This window comes from Marmota flaviventris, chromosome 12 (assembly GCF_047511675.1).
Source record: "Marmota flaviventris isolate mMarFla1 chromosome 12, mMarFla1.hap1, whole genome shotgun sequence".
NCBI classification, from domain to species: domain Eukaryota; kingdom Metazoa; phylum Chordata; class Mammalia; order Rodentia; family Sciuridae; genus Marmota; species Marmota flaviventris.
The window spans coordinates 13,679,872-13,693,782 of record NC_092509.1 but is presented as its reverse complement, the minus strand read 5'-3'; the positions used below and the strand labels follow the sequence as shown (position 1 = coordinate 13,693,782).

The following is a 13,911-nucleotide window of genomic DNA, read 5'->3' as shown; positions in this document are numbered from 1 at the left end:
AAGATATTGTGTCCACCTAAAACTAAAAGGAAAATAAATATTAAAAAAAAGAACCAAAGTGGGCAGGGGTGTTGCGGGGGGACAGCTGGCATCCATTGCAATAAAAAATCTGGCAAGAATCATCAATGGGGTTAAAATTGGAGGGTAAAAGTTAAGTGAAGAACAAGGTATTTAGATAGCCTCAAATTATCTCCACAACAAAACACAGAAAGTTTGTACTAGGGAAGTCTAGGCAAGGTGAATGTACCAGTTGAGGTTAACAAGACTGGCACTAGGATAAAGTGACACCAGGTGTCCCCTGCCATGCTGCCCTGAGGACACAAATCACCTCTGTGAAGTTCATGCAAAATCCTGATCTAGTTATGAAGCAAACCTTGACAAATTGAGGGACAGCCGATGAAACAATTGGTCTGTCCTCTTAAGATACACGGAGGTCACGAGAGGTAGAGGGACTGAGGGACTCTTTCAAATCAAAGAAGACTGGAAACAGGCGACAAAGAAATGCAGTTTATAATTCGCTACTTTCTTTTGCAGACGTTATCTGGATATTTGGGGATCGCTGAATAAGATCTATAAATTAGTAGCTTTTCATCACTGTGATAAAACACCTGAGATAAACAGCTTAAAAGGGGGAAAGACTTATTTTGGTTCAGAGGTCTGAGCCTCAGGCGAGGTAGGACATCATGGTGGGAAGAGCCCGAGTCAGAGGAGGCTGCTCATCTCAGGAAGCAGAGAGAGAAAGGAGGTGCCCGGGATAAGAGAGACCCTCAAAGGCAACCCCTTCATGACTTCCTCCAGCCAAGCCCCACCTCCTGCAGGACCCTCCCCTCAGGGTCATCATCTGGGAAGAAGCCTCAGCACATGGCTATAGGGAGAATGAAGACTCAACCCTTAACACTTAGATCTGAGTGTGAAATCAATGCTATTTCCTTATTCCGGTAATTACACTGTGGTTATATCAGAGAATGTGTTTAAGACGCATACACAAAAGTGTTCAGATGTAAAGGGGACATCATATTTGCAACTTACCCTCCAATGGTTCAGTTAAAAATATGCACATATGTATACATCTGCGTATGACTGTGCTCATGCATACACAGAAATACAGCGACCACGGCAAAATGCTCACACTGGGGGAAACCTAGGGGAAGGGTATATAGGAATTTTTTTTGTTGTATTATTCTTGCAACTTTTAGGTAAGTCTGAAAATTACACAAGACAAAATTAAAAATTAAAATGACAACAAAAAGCAAGTGGACCCAGGGAGGCCTGATGATGACGAGCCAGGAAGAGGCCCAGAGGCAAGCAGGGTGCCGAGCCTGAGATTAGACTCTGTCCTGAGAAGCCTGGCATCTTCCTCCTGCAGAGCAAGCCCCATTGCATCTCCCTAAGACCTTTATCCAAATCACCTTTAGAAGTAAATGGGTGGAGCACCACTGCTTGATCCCACCCCTTATCTTTCATTCAGGCCGTGTTTATCTGAGGTCAAACCCGAGATTAGGTTGTTGAAGTTATTCACAGGTGAGTCCCCCAGAACTGAGACAGTCACACATTTAACTCCACGTGACGTGTGGAAGGTGAAGGATCCTTCCATGGCCACGTGTGGTCAGTGGCCACACCTCACGGCAGAGTGAAGTTAGAAGGGAAGCCTCCTTTCATGAGAGAACTGTGTTTTCTCACTCAACTGGGTGGACTTCTGTCTGAATAACCAGGTGGACAAGTTACTGTGGCTTCTCACAGACACGGCCTGAGACCAGCTTCCTAAATTTTATCTTCCTGCTTCATCAGGATGACAGAAGCCAAAGAAAGAATACAAGTCTCAAAAGAGCAGGGTTTCACTTTAATTTTTTTTTTTTTTTTTTTTAATGTTGAGCATGAAACCCAGGGCCTCACTCCTGCCAGGCAAGTGCTCTACCACTGAGCTGCACCCCAGTCCACTTTTTAAAAAATCTGGTGTATCCTGGAATTATGGGTGCCATTGCTACTGCAGATACTGAAGGATTCTTAAAGGTATTACTGAGATCTTAAACGGTTCACCTTGATTCTTGTGCACACGGCATCAGGTGAGGCTCTGTGAACTGAGCGCATGCTCCTTCCTCACAGAGCTTATATATCTGAGGAAACCCATGAGGGACCAGAGGAGACAGCACCACTGCATGCACTTGGGAAACCATCCAGCACGATATGAAATGAAGTATTCCATGATGGAGTTTGTGATCACCGAGATGCATCTGGAACTATAAATCATAAAGGAGTAAGAGGGACTCAGACCACAGTGTCCTACTAGGACACATAGCACCAACATCACGTCCCACAGGACTGGGCATTGGGAAGGGAGTGCAGGGCTATAAATAGGAAATGACAGTGCGTTTACAATATACACTAGCTCGCGCAGGCCGGATGGTGCTGATGGAATAAGGGAAAACGGGCAAACATAAATAGAGCGTGCGCATTGTGTACACACAGTGGAGCAAGGTTTCCTGTGGGTGGAGATGGAAACAGAAACCTAGCCTGCTGTAGAAAGGCAGGATGGTGTGGTAGAAAGTGCATCAGCTTCGGTGGGGGACTCAAATCTTCTGCTCACTATGGGAAACGGAGCAGGTAATCCAGAGTGAACCGTGCTTCCCAGTGTGGGGCTCGTGAAACTTTTGTTAGGACCAGATGCACTACTGCATAAAGCACCTAACAGAAGCAGCTGGTCTGTCAAGGCATCCTATGGTTAAGGTCTTATCTGTCTTTCCCCCAAACACTGTAGGCTTATAAAAGGGTTGTGCCTTAATGGTCCTGTATTGAAAATTCCTAGTAGTGTCTGACTCATGGTTCGTTCTCAGGAGATGTTGAAGCAATCAGAATCATGAAAACAGTTCCCTGAGATCATAATGGTGGCTTAGTATTAACTGCCTGTGTTCTCTGAACCCTGGCTGGGACCTTTCACAGATCACCTTATATTGTGTTCCTAACTCTTCGATTGTAAGTGTGAATATCCCACACAAACGGTGAGGATATGGGTGTTCTAAAACTTGCTCACACTTACACAGCTGGTAGTAGGGGCGCTGGCCTTGGCCAGCCAGACTGGGGGCTGTGCTGAACCAGCCATCCAGAGCTGCTCCCCTCCTGCGTTTGCTGGGGAATCCCGTGGGCCAATAGGAGTTCCCGCAGCTGTCTGAGTACCAAAAAGGGAGAGAATCTGTGAAAGGGTGGGAGCATTCCAAGCGCAGACAAGGCGCCAGGGACAGCTCTGATGTGTGACCAAGAGTAGGGTGGGTGGGGATTGGAGACTCTGCATAGGCAGGAAGAGGCCCCTGATTTCTGGCTCTCCTCATCCACGGGGCCCAGGCAGCAGTGGGCCAGAGCCATGTGCAGGTGGACAGAGGGGAGAAGAGCCTTCTTATGGGATCTCAGTGGTTAGAACCGGGTGCTGCTGGGGCCCAGAAGCCCAGAGATAAAGGGTAGAGCAGCAGGCTATGGATGGCTAGGAGTGGAGCCAGGAAGCGCTTCTGGAAGATGGATCAAGCTGTGATGCAGGATTTAACAAGCAGGGGCCGAGTTAGTTGCTCTCTTTAACACAGGGAGAAATGCAGCAATGCAGGGTCTACTAATGTAGGGGTCCCCAGGGATGCGGCACAGGGGTGGAGTACTCAGAATGTGTGAAGCCCTAAATTTGATTCCCAGCACTGCAATAAATAAATGAGTAAATGAATATGGGGTCCCTGTAGCTGGAACATCTTGGGTCACCTGCAAGGGCTCAGCTGTGTGATCTTAGAATGATTTAACCCCTCTGAGTCTCTATGTCCCTCTGCAGTACAGGGATGGCTTCTTCCTTGTGTGTGCAAGGTTAATACCTGTAGAACACTGGGTACCTAGTGAGCGATTGACAAATGTGACCTCTGATGGCAAATGAGTTTAAAAGAAAGTGTCACCAGTAGATACAAAACGTTTAGCTCAGCAGCTGTGCTTCATTTGGTTTTTCTTCCTGTTTTCTGCTGCTTCAGGATTTACATCCTCTAAATATTATATAGAATTTGCTGTTTACTGGGAGAGTGATTCCAGATGAGCTTTCAGGACCTTAATTTTAGCTCCCAGCAGGAAATATGGATGTCCTGTTGACCCATCTGAGTTAACAGGTCTGAAGCCAAACACATCTCCAGCTCCAGCTGTCCCAAATGTCTTCTTCCCTGGTTTCAAAGCCAGCACTGGCTCTCTGACCCACCCTCCAGGCACAAAACTTTGACCCAATTTTAACCTCATGTCTTTTCAGCTTCAATGTTAAATCTGTCATCAGGTCTTGTTCCTTCTTTCATTGTGACATCCCTTGGGTTCATTTCTTCTAGATGTACATCTCTTTCTTTCTCACTCTGCACACCCACTACCTGCTCCCCCCCCCCCCCAGACCCCTAAAGACCCACTGTCTCTACTTTCAGATTAATGATCAACAGCTCGGTTAGGATACCACTTAAATCACTTATCTCACTTTGTCAAGAACTTTCAATACTTCTTTGAGTCTAAGCGGGAGTTCAAATTCCTAGATCTGTTATTCAAGACTTGGAGCAGACCCTCCCAAATTCTCTGCTGGGGGGTGTTCCCTAGCATCCACCTGGCTTAAGGCTCCACCTCCCCATTCCTTCCAGAAGGTCCTGTTCGATTCCCACCGCCCCTCACAAAGCTTTCCCTGGAATCTTTCCAGTTCTAATGTCTTATCACTTGGGGCTCCAGCGAACCTAACCTTGAATTGAGCGACACATTCTTGCCATTATCTTGGAGAATGGGACCCTATTTCTTGGGAACCCTCCACATTAAGGAGTTCTAAGATCAGGCACACAAAACTTGTGTGAATAGATGGATGAGTACAGGAACATGCTCCTGGTCCAGTCCCTTCTCCACTGATGGCCAGCGCTACCCAGTCTTCCCTTAGGAGGCTTGAGACCGGAACCAGAACCCCCCACCAGCACTGGGGTGCACTCGGTTCCTGGGTCCAGAGCGTTTCCAAGTCGCCTTCGCTCCAGGGGAGAGCCTGGCAGGGGGTCCATGGTGCGAGTCCCGCGCTTTGCTCTCTCCATCTGGACCCCTTCGGTGGGAACCCACCGTTGGTTCGGAACCGCCGGCACCAAGGCCCATGGCGCCAGAACGTGGGGGACCCGAGGTCCCACTACCCTCCCCCTCGCCCTCCCGGTCGCCGCCAATGGCCATCGGGCCGTGTCCGTCGTGCTGGGTGGACGGGGCGGGGCCCTCTACATCTCGGCACGGCTCCCCTCCCGACTCCCCTCCCGACTCCCGGGTGGGAAGGCTGGGAGGCGGAGGCGAGGAGGGGCTGCAGAGGGGCGTCCGGTTACGTCTCCGCCTCCCCAGCCGCGGGCCGCAGAGCCGCTTGCTGTGCGGGACAGCAGTTGGGGAACATGTTGGCGACGAGCCGCAGGCGCGGGGCTGTGTGGTTGCGGGCGCTGCTGCTGCAGCTGCTGCTGGCGGGGCCCGGGGGCTGCCTGAGCCGCCAGGAGCTCTTCCCCTTCGGTCCCGAACACGGCGACCTGGAGCTGGAGGACGGGGACGACCTCGTCTCCCCGGCCCTGGAGCTGAGCGGGGCGCTCCGCTTCTACGACAAGTCGGACATCACCTCGGTCTACGTGAGTCCGCCTGGCGGGAGAGCGCGGGACTGCGTGGGGTTGGCAGGAAGGCCGGGCGCGCCGGGGGCGCCGGCCGAGCGGGACGGACGTGGGCGTCGCAGGAGGGACTCGAGCCACAGGCCGCCGGGGCGCGGCGCTGGGTCTGCTAGCCGAAGGGTCTCGGGCCTGTCCCGGCCCGCCTGGGTCTCCCGCCTCAGGAGATGTTCCCCGAGGAGCACTCGCGTCTGGGCCGCACCGGGCACCAGGTCTGTCCCGTTCCGCGAGCGCTCTGCCCGGACGCCGGGACTCCGCGACCCCGGGAGTCAGGGCGGAGCTTCCTTCCCGCGGCCGTGGGCTGAGTCGCCTCCCGAGGTCGTCGGGCGTCTCGCCTTTGTCCCGTGCCTGGCGTGGCAGGACCCGGCCGGGTGGGGCCAGGTGCGGACACCGAGCCTGGGTAGGAGAGTAGCCAAGTTAGGGTCCAGCCCGTGCGGGGGCACAGGGATTCCCGGGGGTGCCAGGCGGGAAAAGAGACGACCCGACCCGGCCCCGCGCCCGGGCATTTAACCGACAGCCGCCTGCATCAGTGTGTGTGGACTGTGGATCCGACTTGGCAGTGATTCTGCTCTCTGCTGGGCGCCGTTCAGTGTCCAGAGGTCAGGGCTGGGAACGCAGGGCGCCTGGGTGAGCCAATTTCCTGTGGCCGACATTGTCACCCCAGGGGGCCCACATGAGGAGCGAGGCCAGACAACCTTTAGCTCTCCTTCCCTGAACTGGCCGGGCCTGGGGACATTGTCAACTTGGTCAAGCCCTGCGGTGCCGCTGCCTCCCCAGCCAAGCACCATGTGGATTTCATAAAAGCAGCGTGCATTCCAGAAGTGGGGAACTACACAAACAGCGCCTGGAGCCTGTCCCGCTGGTGAAGCCGCTGGGCTCGGCCCGCCTGACAGAGTGCGCTTGGGATAACACCCTCGTGGGGCTGGTCAGTTGAGTCCTTAGTCCCTGACCCACGAAGAGCTCTCAGCCCTTCCGGTTGACTGCCCTGCCCCCTGGGCATTCTGACCCGGTCTGTAGACCCCTCTGCAGCATAATGCTTTTGAATGCATGAAGTAAAATCTGAGAGATTACCCAAGAGATCTCACATGTTGAAATACAGATCAAAATATAAAAAAAATGTATGGAGTGGTGTTCTTACTTTTAACCATATTAAATAACAAGGTGGAACAGTGGATTCAAGGGTGGGCCAGGCAGCTATTGAACCTTGAAGATCCTGAGGACTGTAAATACCTGCAGCAACTATAATTTGATGTGGAAAGGCCTGTGAATTTTGTTAGGGTCAGAATCACTAAGTGCTACTGCTGTTGTGCTTAGTTACCTACATTCAGGTTGAAGGAAATACTAAATATCAGTTAGTAGCTACAGAAAATAAACACGAAAATTTCTCATGTAAGAAAGCAGACTCAATGGAACCACCTGGCAGTGGAATGATCCAGGGTAGCCTTGGTAGGGGTTTGGGATGATTTGCTCTGCTTCATCCACCTCTCACCTTCCACAGCTGTTCTTTCTAACACAGTAGCCACTACCCAGAGGTATTTCTCTAAATGAATGGCCACAAAATAATACGAAAGTTTTGGTCATAGTAGCCACATTTCAAGAGCCCAGCACCCTCATTGGCAAATGGCAACTATGTTGTACACTGACACTCTAGAACATTTCTAGCATTGCTAAGAGTTTTGCTGGACAGTGCTGCCTCCCAGGGCCAGTTGAGACTCATCCTTCTTTCATGTCAAAGGCACAGGAGAGATAGTGGAAGGACCTGAGTGCCTTCTCAAATCTCGGCTTGGGCCACGCCTGCTGACATCTCATGGACCACAGCAAGTCAGGTAACTGTACCCAGGGTCAGTTGGGAAGCCAGTCATCCTATCCATGGTGGTAACCAGCAGGGGGACAGGGAGGGGGAAGAACTGAGGCCAAGTGATGTAATTTGCTGTGTGGAGAGTCATGGAAGGTGGCTGGAAGGTCGTGGTTGGAAGCTTGGGTAATGGTAGCTCCTCTGTTTTGCATATCTGTCTGCCGGTGATTTGCAAGATGGCCTAGACAAGCAGGTGAGGGAGAGTTTGGAAGCAGAAACCAGTGTCGTAAGAGGCTGGTTTATCCTGGCACGTGGGCAAGAGGCCTGCAGAAGGGGGGAAAGGGAAGGAGAGGGTGGATCTGAGAGGTGATCTGTCAGGTCACCTAAGGGACATGAAGAAGGCAGACAAGGATGGGGTGGCTGGCCAGAAGGGCTGACTCAAGTGAGAAGTCATTAGCCCAAGTTTGACAATGGCTTTGGAGACCAGAAACGGGACCAGAACATGGAGATGCCCTGGAACTAGCAGACCCTCAAGCAACCAGTTGGATTAGGGAGGAAGTGGAAGCCTGCAGACAGTGGTTTGCAAAGGAGAATAGGATAGGAAGAAAAACTGAATTTGGAGCCCTGGAAAACGATACCTGCTATCAATGTTGTGCCAAGGCAGCTGTTCTCAGTGTGCCACTTGGAAGAAGGGACCCCTGCTTCTGGTCTGCCCAAAGTTGTTCAGTGACTATGGTTGAATGGCAGAATCCAGAACAGAGTTTTCATCTCCAGGGTCCCTGGGTGCCCTGAAACTTTTACAAGGAATTTATACGTTTGAAACTCTTTTCCTAATCATGCTAACGTGATACTTGCTTTTGATACTCTCATGGTCTCACACATATAAAGTGAAGCTCACCAGAGGCTACATGATGCATGCATGATATCACCACAGATCAAATGAAGAAGCAGATGTGAGACTCCAGCTGCCTTCCAGTGAGCCAGACATCAGGCTGATTTGAAAAAAGTAAAATGATAACTCTTCTCTTCCTAGGTACTTTTGAACTGGAAAATGTAATTATTTTCATTAAAAATCTCATTTATCATATCATGAGTTCATTACTTAAATGTTACCAACATTTAAATATTTCTCAGCTTTAATTTCTCATAGGATAAATATCGATTGTAATAATTTATATAAAACAAGTCTTTGGGACTCTTCAAACTACATTAGGAGTGTAAAGGATCCTGAGACCCAGTGTCTGTTGGAGTGCTGTTGGTCTGGTGGGATCCGGACATCATATAGGTATATGAGGTCCTCAAAGGCAGGAGGAGAACATTGCTGGGCAGTGCCCCAGGTGCCATCTTGGTTTACCAATTTCCTCCTGTGGCTCACGTGGGCTCCCTCTGTGAGGAAGCCTCATTCTCCCCATGGAATGACCTCTGAGCTTTGGATAGTAAGTCAGCACAATCTACCAATAAGACCAGCCATTCTCCAGATTTCATTTTGGGTCTCATCAGCTACCCCTCTGAGCCACTGGACGTTTCACTTGAGCTCTGTTGCCTTGGCCAATGAACCTTGAACTCCCTGGGTGAGAGTTTTTCAAAATCATAACAAGGTTGAACAGAGCAATGAAAACATGTTCTTCCTTTGACTGGATTTTTATTATGTCAGTTTATTTATGCTAGGAATCTCATGCTGATTTGAAACTTTCATTGGGGGTGTAGATCAATAGAAGAATTTCTGGAACATAATTTTATTGCATATTAAGTTATTTGTCTTTGATTCATAAAAATTGAGAAATGAATTAATTGTTATTATTTAATGCATTTAGGGTTTTTTTTTGTAGATAAAAAAATCCTCATGCCATGGAAAAATAATCAAAGGATATCCTTGGTAGCAAAAAGATCATAGGTCTCTATCCTGACTCATCTCTGTGCCTCTGGTTTCCTTCCCCCTGCTTCCCTTTCTCTTCTCTGTCAGTCTGTCTCTCTCTCTTTCTTTTTCTCAAACACACACACACACACACACACACTGTCCTCTAGATGTTTCAGGTATAGAGTGGCCACATTTACGGGCAGTCAGGAAGTTTATGGATTGACTGGTCAAGCACAGGGCCACCACCTAGGGCTGCGCAGGCTGTTCACTGCACGCAAAGGGTTCTGGCCCAGGACACAGTAGGGCTAAAATCCTGCCCACACCCTGTTCACCCAGCCCTGAACCTCAGCCTGGAACTGGGGCCACTTGGAAAAAGGGACCCCTGCTTCTGGTCTGCCAGAAGTTGCTCAGTGACTATGGTTGAATGGCAGAATCCAAAACAGAGTTTTCATCTCTAGTGGAGGCGAAAATGCAGCTGATTAATTGAGGAGGCTATCTATTGCAAAGAATACCAGCTGGGGGCGTGCCTTTGACCTGGGACAGACAGGGGGGAGCTAAGCCCTGGGGGGTCCAAGGAGGTGCCTTGTAGACCGACCTCTCCTCACCAACTTACAATTGATAGAAAATCATTTCCTTTCTCAGCCTCTTGTCAACCTGGTGTTTTTACATATAAAATGAAAGGGTTCAACAAGGTTATCCCCTAAGCATTTCATTTTGAATCTTGAATTCGGTTTGATTGGTGACCCCCTGCCATGTAGGCAGTTTAACGTTTTCAAGATGCTGGATATCCTTATTGCTATAATGTGAAATGCAGTCCAGTGTTAAGATCCGTCATTCATTCACTCCATAAATACTTAATTTGTCCCCTAGTATGCCAGGCATAGTGCGAGGATTTGGACAGAAATTGAAAATAGATCATGTGTTTCTATCCTCCCAGAGCCTACAGGATCATGAGGACGGTGGACATTGAGCCAGTGGTGACACAGTGCCCATGTGCCATTGTGCCGGAAGAAGAAACTCAGGGTGCAATGTGCTGGCAGGAAGTCTGGGGAGAGGCCTGAGACCCTCTCCAACAGGGCAGGGACAAAGGGTGACAGAGCTTAGCTTGGGAGGGGGAGGGCAGGTGGCAGGAGGGAGCCTCACCTTATTCAGTCAGGGATTCAAAAAAGGACCATGCTTATGAGTTGCTGTTTTCCCCTTTTGATTAATCTGCTTATTGAGAATCACTGCCTGTCATCCTTGGGCATTTCTGTGTCATGTAGCTTAGTGTGTTATTTCATTTTTGCATTTCCTATAAGTGGATCATTGAATCATATCTTGAAAATATTCAGTTAGATTTTTTTCCTGTAAAAAACATGTATAATTTCATTTTGAAATTAATTTTGGAAGTAGTAATACATCTAAGGTTTCAAAGAAGCAGTCTAGTAAAAACAGTGGAAAATGGATTTTCCTTCTCACTTACCTTAGAGACATCATTGTTCATGTTTTAAAAATCTCCTTGCAGGGAGATTCTCAAATGTATCTCTCTTCTCATGTATTACACTCATCTCCCTCTCTGATTTTTAAACAGCAGCTTTATTGAGATATAAGGCACATACAATGGAACTCACCTTTAAGTATGGTGTAGTGACTTTTAGTATTTTTAGAGAGCTGTACAGCAGTCACCACTATCCAGTTCTGAAGTAATATTTATTAGCCCCAAAGCAAACCGGGCATCCGGCAGCCACTTCCCATTTCTACCTCCCCCGCTCCTGGCAGCCACTACTCTATTTTCTGTCTCTGGATTTGCCTGTTGTGGCTGTTTGATGAAAATGGAATGTGTGATCTTTCACTCTGCAAGTCTTGGAGGTTCACCCCTGTTGTAGCACTACCAGAACCCTGTCACTGTCAGAGCCCCGTCACTGTCAGAACCCATCACTGTTAGAGCCCATCACTGTCAGAACCTCATCACTGTCAGAACCTCGTCACTGTTAGAGCCCATCACTGTCAGAGTCCCGTCACTGTCAGAGCCCTGTCACTGTCAGAGCCCGTCACTGTCAAAGCCCGTCACTGTCAAAGCCCATCACGGTCAAAACTCCATTCTTTCGTGGCTAGATAACAATCCGTTGTTTGGATAACCCACATTTTGTTTATCCTTTCTTTTTTTTTTTTTGAATTTTTTTAATATTTATTTTTTAGCTTTTTGGCGGACACAACATCTTTGTTTGTATGTGGTGCTGAGGATCGAACCCGGGCCGCACGCATGCCAGACGAGCGCGCTACCGCTTGAGCCACATCCTCAGCCCTGTTTATCCTTTCTTTAGTTAATGGACATCCAGTTTGTTTATCCGTTTGGGCCATTTTGAGTATATGCCATGAATAATCCTGTGCAAGCTTTGTGTGGATCCCTGCTTTAGGATCTTGAGCACATCCTCGGTGCAGAATTGCTAGGTCATTTCTAACTTTGCTTGACATTCTGAGGAGCTGTCAGATTGTTGCACGGTGACTGCACTGTCCCTCCTGTGTCCGGGGGTTCCACTTGCTCTGCGTCCTCGCCAGCATTGTTGGTTCCGTGCATCTGGGGTGGTGTCTCATGATTTTGACTTGCATTTCCCCAGTGGGTCCTGAGGCTGAGCATCTTTGCTTGTGCTCATTGGCCACTCGTACGTCATCTTTGGAGAAATGGCTATTTCAATCCTTTTAATTGAGTTTTTAAGTTTTTAATTTAATTTTTAATTGTTTTTTTATTGATGAATATGTTGTATTTTTTTAAACTAAAGTACTTCGTAAATGAAACTGTGGGTCACATGGGACCGCTGATGTCTGGTTGTTGCTGTGTTCATCTTGTTAAGATTAATAACAGGCACCAAGGAGATGACGGCCAGGGAGTGTCTGTCAACCATGTTCTGAAGTTTGTGAGCAGAGCCCTGGTGGATGTTGGTCTCCAAGCTAGTCCCTGCCCCCAACCTTTCATCCGTGTTTTTTTTTTTTTCTTTTGTCATTTGCTTGTTTCTATTGTTCTTTCCGCATTATTAGCTGGCACTTCTGAGGACAAGGCTCTTCCTTGTGAGTACAGTAGGTCTCCTTCTAGAAAGACAGAAACAGAGCACACTGAATCCTTAACTCTCTCCTAGAGTCTCTGATGTTCAAATGAAGGAATTAGTATATCAGGAGGCTCCTGTTGCCACAGTGCTGATTTCTCAGGAGAACCCTGTTCTCCACAGAGATGGAGGCATTGGGCAAGGCCCCTTCCTCCGTCCCCACCCTCCGAGGTGAAGTGGAGTACTCAAGGGCATCATTATCTCTTCTCTGATAGGCAAACCACGTAGTTAAAATGTAAAGACCTCGACCATTTCTAAGTGTGGGAATGTCGTCTCTGTAGAGATAGGTAGGTAACTCTTTGAATCTCTCATTAGACATTAACTGGATTAAGCAGCATTTGATGACTTTCTATTACCCTTGGTTGTCCCTCACCTTTATTTAGTAATACTTTTGTTTCTATTTCTAATTCAAGACAGCCATTCTCCGGTTCTATGGGGTTAATGGGAATACCATTGCCTTGGACTTGGGCTGCCTTCCTTCCTTCCTTTCTTTTCTTTTTTTTTGATGGTGCTGGGGATTGAATCTGAGGCCTCAGGCATTCCAGGCAGCTGCGCCAGCCCTCTTTTAGTTTTGTTTTGAGACAGTGTCTCACTCAGTTGCCCAGACTGGCCTGGAACTCGGGATCCTCCTGCTTCAGCCTCCTGAGCAGCTGGGATAACAGGCGTGGCCACTGCATACAGCTGGACTTGGAGTTTTGTTCTGTCACTACTAGTGTGTGGTCTTTAGGCAAGTGATAGAAACTGAAGCTCATTTTTTTTTCCCCTCAAACTAAGAAGGAAGAAGCTGTTAATAATGCCCACTTTACTAAATTTAGTGAGAAAACTGAGGTAAAAGTGCTTTGTAAACTGTCTGAATTGACAAGGCCCCAGGTCCTCGTCTGGGCTCTAGACTTTTGACTTGGTTGTATCCTGGACTTGTTTTCAAAGTTTTTCTTTTCTTAAGCCTGTTAGTTTTCCAGGTTTTTCTGGCTGCTGAACCCTAGCTACGAAGCCACCTTGTCCATGGCTCCTGCCCCCATTTCTCCAAACAGAGCAGCCGCGTGTGACTAGAAAGACCCGGGTTATGGAACCCACTTGAAGTGTGTCTGGATCCTGCTTTCATCGCTGGGCAGCTGAGTGAACATTAGTCTCTCCATTTCCTTGTCTGTTTCACACAGGAGAAGACAGTGTTGAATTATTAAACTTCTAAAAATGCAAACAGTCACAGTAAAGGACTGTAAACAGCATACACTCTCTAAATGTTTGTAGCTTTCCCATTCTTTATTCTAAATAATTCTAACTTGAGTTCCCCCTGTCTACCACCCAGGGAGTTGGCATTCCCGCAAATGTCATTGTCTTCTCAGCACAGCTATTTGCATTTCTAAAGCCACTCTGTTTGTTTCTCATTTATGTTACCTCAACTATTCTCTGACCACACACCCTTTGGAGAAGGCCTTCCTCTCTATTGCAGGCTGCTTTCTGCCCTGGGGACTGCAGCTCTGCTCACGGAAACCAAAATGATGGCTGTTGTTTTCCTTCTAGACTGTG

The 13,911-nt window shown here is 48.3% G+C and overlaps 1 protein-coding gene across 1 annotated transcript in view; it reads left to right on the top strand.

The window, feature by feature from the left end:
• The first annotated feature begins 5,258 nt into the window (after positions 1 to 5,258).
• Nid1 (nidogen 1) overlaps positions 5,259 to 13,911 on the top strand; it is a 70,786-nt gene continuing 62,133 nt past the window's right edge. Inside the window, exon 1 of the mRNA XM_027948013.2 lies at positions 5,259 to 5,618. Coding sequence (XP_027803814.2) covers positions 5,394 to 5,618 — 225 coding nt within the window. The 5' untranslated portion in view covers positions 5,259 to 5,393. The remainder of the gene's footprint in view (positions 5,619 to 13,911) is intronic.